The sequence below is a fragment of the Epinephelus moara genome, chromosome 22 (genome assembly GCF_006386435.1).
Source record: "Epinephelus moara isolate mb chromosome 22, YSFRI_EMoa_1.0, whole genome shotgun sequence".
Lineage (NCBI taxonomy): Eukaryota > Metazoa > Chordata > Actinopteri > Perciformes > Serranidae > Epinephelus > Epinephelus moara.
Window position 1 is genome coordinate 40,905,005 of NC_065527.1, and position 6,746 is coordinate 40,911,750.

Consider the following 6,746-nt stretch of genomic DNA (forward strand, 5'->3'; position numbering starts at 1 on the left):
TTCATGGAGCGTTCTCCAACACTGGAGAGCCTGATTTTGCCAAATGGGTTCAAGCTCCAATTGCAAGGACTACGCCCATATTCATTCTGTTACCTGTTCTTTGTTGATTTACAGTTAAATTATGTCTTCTGTTGCATTATGTTGTTGGACACATTAATCATTGAACATCAAATGCGATAGATGAAAGTGTTTTTAAAGACTGAACACAACAATCAAAGCATTCTTCAGACATTCTTAGGCAAGGCAAAAACTTTTATATTAAAATGCTTTATATCAGTCAGACATATTGATTTTGACCTTGCAGGGTATTCACAAGGGCAGCAACCATAAAAACAGATGGATGCACCTGATGCTCTATGACTCATAGGCACAATACACCAGAAAGGATAATATTCCCACAAATAAAACCAATGAGTGCCTGAAAACCTTTTTATTCTTCCGCCTCTTTAAGAGCACCAAAAAGAATCTAATTCTCAAATTGACAGATAAGCTGATGACAGACCAGCTGGTACTAAGTAATTCAGCACAAAGGACAGCGCAGAGAATGTCCAGTGAACTATATTTCTAAAAACCAGATATGACATAATGTCAAGATTCTGCAGGAATAATTGATGTATTTCTTCCTTGGAAAATTGGATGCTTCCTTAAGGCTTCAGTGTGCTTTTCTTCTCCCCAGCAGAAAGATGGATAACGTCTGGGTCGATGGAGTAAAGAGTCGCCATGGAAACTTCAGGCCGCTTCAGGACATGAACCAATTACAAAACAACTGCCATGCAAGAATAATAAGCCTGTGATAAACCATCATCATCATCATCATCATCATCATCATCATCATCACCATCATCATCATCATCACCATCATCATCATCGTGCCTAGGTTCTGATAGCGCCTGTACTGAATCCACCTGATTAACACCAATAAATTAGAACGTGTAAACAGTAACAACTTCAAATGTGTGCAAACCTCTGAGGACAAGTGGCCCATGAGATAACATAAGCTGCTGTTCTCAGGTTACATAGCATGTGCATCATCTCTGTCGTCATTTCCAGATGGTTATCCCCCGAACTGATCTCTCAGCACTGGTCTGGCTGAGATTCACATGCTTGCATAATGAGAATACAGCTGTTTTCAGACCTGTTCAGTGCAGGTCAATAACATAGGTTGAAGGCTGAGGATGATCAATGGATATAAAAAAATGATAAAATATTTTCTAACTGAGTCTATGCATGTTTACTTATATGGATAGTATTTGATTCTTAAGGGCAATTTTAGATGGATTAAAAAAAGCTTTATTTATAAATCTAGTTGTAATAGAGTATTTTATTTATATATAAATCTGGAAAAAATATGTCACAAATTAAATCAAAATGTCCCAAATCCAGGAAAATCCTTAAATATTTCAGGCGCAAATCTGCATATCAAATTTTACACATCCATAAATTTGGGAGTATTCTAAGAGGCAGATTTTAGCCAGTGACTTTAGGGATGGCAACATTGGTAGATGTTCAGGACAACTACAAATACCTTGGGGTCCCACAGACAAATGGGAACCATGAAGAGGCCATAAGGAAGTCAGCCACAGCCAAATACCTACACAGTGTAAAGCAGGTCCTGACAAGCCAGCTGAATGGAAAGAACAAGGTCCGAGCCATCAACACACACACCCTGCCAGTCATCAGATACCCAACTGATGTAATAAGCTGGCCAAAAGAGGAGATAGAGGCCACTGATATCAAGATAAGGAAGCTTCTCACAGCGCATGGATTGTTTCATCCAAAGTCCAGCACCCTGAGACTGTACACTAAGTGGAACGAGGGAGGCCGACCACTCGTGAATGTCAGAGCCACTGTCCAGGATGAAACAACCAAGATCCAGGAATGTATCGGGAAGATGGCCCCCAAAGATGAGCTGCTAAGTGAACTGACAAACCGGGTATGGCTAACCTGTCATTTTGATTGACAGACAACAGAAGAAGCCAGCGGTGATAGATGTAGCAATCCTGAGCGACAGCAACATCAGGACGAAGGAGCACGAGAAGCTGGACAAATATGAAGGGCTAAAAGAGAAGCTAGAAAAAAATGTGGGGAGTAAAGGCAACAGTGGTGCCAGTGGTTATTGGAGTACTCGGGGCTGTGACCCCCAGACTGGGAGAGTGGCTCCAGCAGATTCCAGGTACAACATCTGTGGTCTATGTCCAGAAGAGTGCAGTCATAGGAACAGCTAAGATACTGCGCAGAAGCCTCAAACTCCCAGGCATCTGGTAGAGGACCAGAGCTTGAGGAAGACACACCACCACCCCCACTGGGATGAGACCTGACTGATGAGGACACAAGAACCTCTGGGGAAAAGTTATGAGCTCTCATGGTATCTGTCTCAGAAAATGTCCAGATCCATCCATCATACTATACTACAGTGGACTCTTTGCGTCTGTTTAATTTTCACAGACAGATTAGTTACGCTGCAGAAAAAGTTCATCATAATAAATTATACATTGCCACACTTTTGAATTCTTACTTTTTCTTAGTGTAAGAAAATTATTTTTCAAAATAATACCTAAATACATTCATTATTTGCTAAATATTAACCATATCTGAATATATGATACACCATGTTTGCCAACATTTCATAATTGTTGTTAATTATTGTAAAATCTACTGCATGTTGATGCCCTCACATACATAACATGGCAATATATTTTTCAGTATGCAGTTCACCTTAATGTGGTCATCATCATAATCAAAACATGCGTAGAGTAAGAGAAAATGAAAAGGCAAAAGTCATACAGGGCGCAGTTAAAAAAAAGGAAAAAAGAAGAAGAACACAGATGTGCACATTCGCAAATACCACATTTTAATTAATTAATTTATTTTTTTTACTTATTATAGCTACTTTTATTTTTTGGGGGGGCGGGATGGATATGGGGGGGCACCAGGGGAAGATTGCCCAGGGCACCAAATGTGCTTGGTCCGGCACTGACTGAGTATATGTCCATATGTTTTTTTTTTGTTTTTTACAAAAAATATTTATTATCTGACTTGTTTTAATGAAGTAAGACTGGATGCTTGATGTACTGGCTTGTTAATTATTCAAACAGTATATAAGAGTATTTCTGTTCATTCCCCTGCCACTGGCTGCAGGTCACTGGAAACAGTGGGAAGGTATTGGTGGGATCTTCTGCACGCAGTGTGGTGACGTTGGAAGGCAGGGAGCAGCCTTCAAATGCACAATCTCCATCCAAGCTCTGTTAAAGAGAAACACCAACCTGAGCTACGTGTGAAGGACATGCGTCTTTTATACCAACATGTAACTTTTGGAAAATAGTGTAAAAAAGATGGAGCTACAGGTGGAAAACCAAAGTCAGCCTTTCAACACCAACACTGTGAGGCTGCCAGCTAAACCTATCCTGGAGATGGGTGTAGATAACTTTATTTCTCTCCTGATATTTGGACTTATTTTCATCCTCGGTGTGCTTGGGAACACCATGGTGATCACGGTGCTGGCGCGCAGCAAACCGGGACAACCGAGGAGCACAACCAACATCTTCATCCTCAACCTGAGCGTGGCGGACCTGTCCTACCTCCTCTTCTGCGTCCCTTTCCAGTCCACCATCTACATGCTGCCCACATGGGTGCTGGGAGCGTTCATCTGCAAGTTCATTCATTATTTCTTCACTGTGTCCATGCTGGTCAGTATTTTCACCTTGTCCGCGATGTCCGTGGACCGCTACGTGGCCATCGTCCACGCCAGGAAATCCTCGTCGATCCGGGTGGGGAGGCACGCCATGCTCGGAGTGGTGCTCATCTGGATCCTGTCTTTGGTCATGGCAGCGCCCGTTGCGCACTACCAGAGCATCGTGGAGAGGGAGGACAACAACACCTTTTGCTGGGAGGTTTGGCCGGATCACCAGAGGAAAGTTTACGTGATGTGCACTTTTGTTTTCGGATACCTGCTGCCACTCACTTTGATCTCTGTCTGCTATGCAAAGGTGGGTGCGCATGATTTTCAGTGAATGAATGTGCGTAAATCTACAGTGTTAATGGAAGATTTTCACAGGTTGGTATAAATACATAGCGCAGTTTGATGCAAACATGATTTTAGTGTAAAAATCTTGACTTTTCAGCAACAGTGGTTTGTAATCGATAAATGAAACATTATGTGTCAAAGCAGCTGACATGATTCTGTGCTTACTGTAGATGTGATGATATGCAAAAGTGTCAAAATAACTTCTAATAGCAGGTGCCACATTGATTTAGTATGTTACTGGAAGCAATAGGTCTTTAGAAAATGGAGCGAAAACGCACAGCAGTCATTCACTATATCACACTTTTATTGTTGTAGGTTTTAAACCATCTGCGCAAAAAGCTGAAGAATGTCTCCAAAAAATCAGAGCTCTCCAAAAGGAAGGTTGGTAGAAGATAATTCCTGTCTCTCTGTTCATCACGTTATAGAATAATCATATAACTGGAGTAGGGCTGCAATGATTATTTATACTGTTGATTAATCTGTTTATTATTTTATTGATTAATCAATTAGTTGTTTGGTCTATAAAATGTCAGAAAATGATTTAAAAAAAAAGTTGATCAGTGTTCCAAAGCCCAAGCAGACATCATCAAATCTCTTATTTTGTCCACAACCCAAACATATTCAGTTTATGGTCATAAAGGAGTAAAGAAACCAGAAAAGAAGCTGTAATCAGACAATTTTGACTTTCCTTAAAAACGTACTCAGACCGATTAGTTATCAAATTAGTTGGAAATTAATTTGAAATTAATTTGTGAAAACTATTGGATTAATCGTTGCAGTTCTGAAATTACCTGAAGATGTGGGAATAATGTGAAAATGTCCCCCTATTTCTCCTGTAATGACTGATTGGTTCATAATGGACCAGGTCTGCGGTGCTGGAGAGGTAAGTGTGCACAATGCTCATTGAAAAAATGGCTGTACACTGTAGTCTTGCAAAGAGCTGAAAAGACTGATTGATCATTGATTAGTTTAAAAAAAAAATAGCCTGCAACTCTTTTGATGATCTCTCAGTCATTTTCAGGCAAAAATGCCAGAAATTTGCTGAGTCCAGCTTCTCTAATATGAAGATTTGCTGAAAGTAAATGAAATATATTCAGGTTTTCAACATTTATTACATCTGAAGATGTTAACTTTAGTTCTGAGAAACTGGGATGAGTGCTTTCATCACTTTTTGACATTTCATAGACTAAACAATTAACTCTAATGAAAAAATGTTACTTGCCAGCCCAGTAGCCAAGAAGAAAATGCTGACATTGAATGTTTCTGCAAACCACGAATACGCTACATCTGCACGTTTCAGATATATCACATCAACCTTTAAAAAGTGACGTAGTATTCGAGCTAATGGAGGTGGAGGGGATGTTGGATGGCATGTCAGACACTTGCCAAGTTACAGACCACTGCTGGAGGCCAACAAACAGTGAAAACGGGTGTGATTTAGCGAGTCTGCTGTGTTTCCAGCAGCTTTTGAGACACCACTTATGTGTGTTTTGGGATATTCTCACGAAATGCAGTTGTGTTTTCTTCTGCAGAGAGGTCACTGTGTTTACTGCCGAGGTAGTGCCATGAAAAGCGTTTGGTATTTTACCAAGACATATCTGTGTTGCCTGCCAGAATAGTACCACAAACAGGGGTTATTTCTTACAAAGACATCGCTGTTTTTTCAGCAGGGACAGTGGCATGAAAGGCCAGTGCTTTTTTCTCTTTTCCAGCAGGGATTGTGCCCCCAAAACTGGGTATTTTAAGCCAAAACATGATCTTTTTCTAACCATAAAAAAGTGGTATGGTACCTAACCCTAACCACATGTTAACCACAGCATTGCTGAAACATAAAGCTTCAACATATCTGCTACATAATAATGTGCCAATGTGACGTATCTGTGATTTGCAGAAACGGTGAGAAATGATTATGTGTGAAACGTTGGAAAAAATGCAATCAGTAGAAATGCATGTTTTGTCATCTTTTTAGGATCAACACTAAACTATCCATAAAATAATAGTTATTTTACTTTTTACACATGATGTTACTCATTATTATCTGATGTTACCCATCCTTCACAGACAGTTATATTTGATCACATATCATGATATTATCTCCACAGACTGCTCAGACCGTCCTGGTGGTGGTCGTGGTCTTCTGTCTGTCGTGGTTGCCTCACCACATCGTCCACCTGTGGGTGGAGTTTGGCTCTTTCCCCCTGAACCAGGCCTCCTTCGTCTTCAGGATGCTGGCTCACTGCTTGGCCTACAGCAACTCCTCTGTCAACCCCATCATCTACGCCTTCCTGTCGGAGAACTTCAGGAAGTCCTACAAGCAGGTTTTCTGGTGCCGGCTGCCCAGCAAGTGTCCTGTGAACGACACCAGGGAGCTCCGCAGCAGGATGGAGACGGCACCGTCCACTAACATCAGTGTGGCTTATAAAGGTCATGAGTCTCAGATCAGTAAAATGCTTTGATGTTGCTGCTTTTTTCTTGCTCTTTTTGTTCTGTATAGAGATAGTGGATCTTTGAGGCCAATACATATATTGATCTGTTTAAGATTTAAAAAATACATTATATATATTTCTTTTTTTCACATACTGTGAACAGCTGTGTTTGAAGGGAGCTCTGTAAAACTCATCAGTGTTACTGATTACTCATTTTTATGAAACATTTTAAACATTTTATTAATAAGGTAGTCCAGATGTATATATGGTAAGTGTCAGGCCTGTTTCCTGCTCCA

The 6,746-nt window shown here is 40.5% G+C and overlaps 1 protein-coding gene across 1 annotated transcript; it reads left to right on the forward strand.

Annotated features, from left to right (window-relative positions):
* Positions 1–3,332: 3,332 nt before the first annotated feature.
* galr1a (galanin receptor 1a) lies at positions 3,333–6,515 on the forward strand. The gene is made up of 3 exons (XM_050034588.1): positions 3,333–3,986; positions 4,340–4,405; positions 6,127–6,515. Exons 1-3 carry the CDS (start codon positions 3,333–3,335, stop codon positions 6,478–6,480), a joined length of 1,074 nt encoding a protein of 357 aa, XP_049890545.1. The 3' UTR covers positions 6,481–6,515.
* The last annotated feature ends 231 nt before the right edge of the window (positions 6,516–6,746 follow it).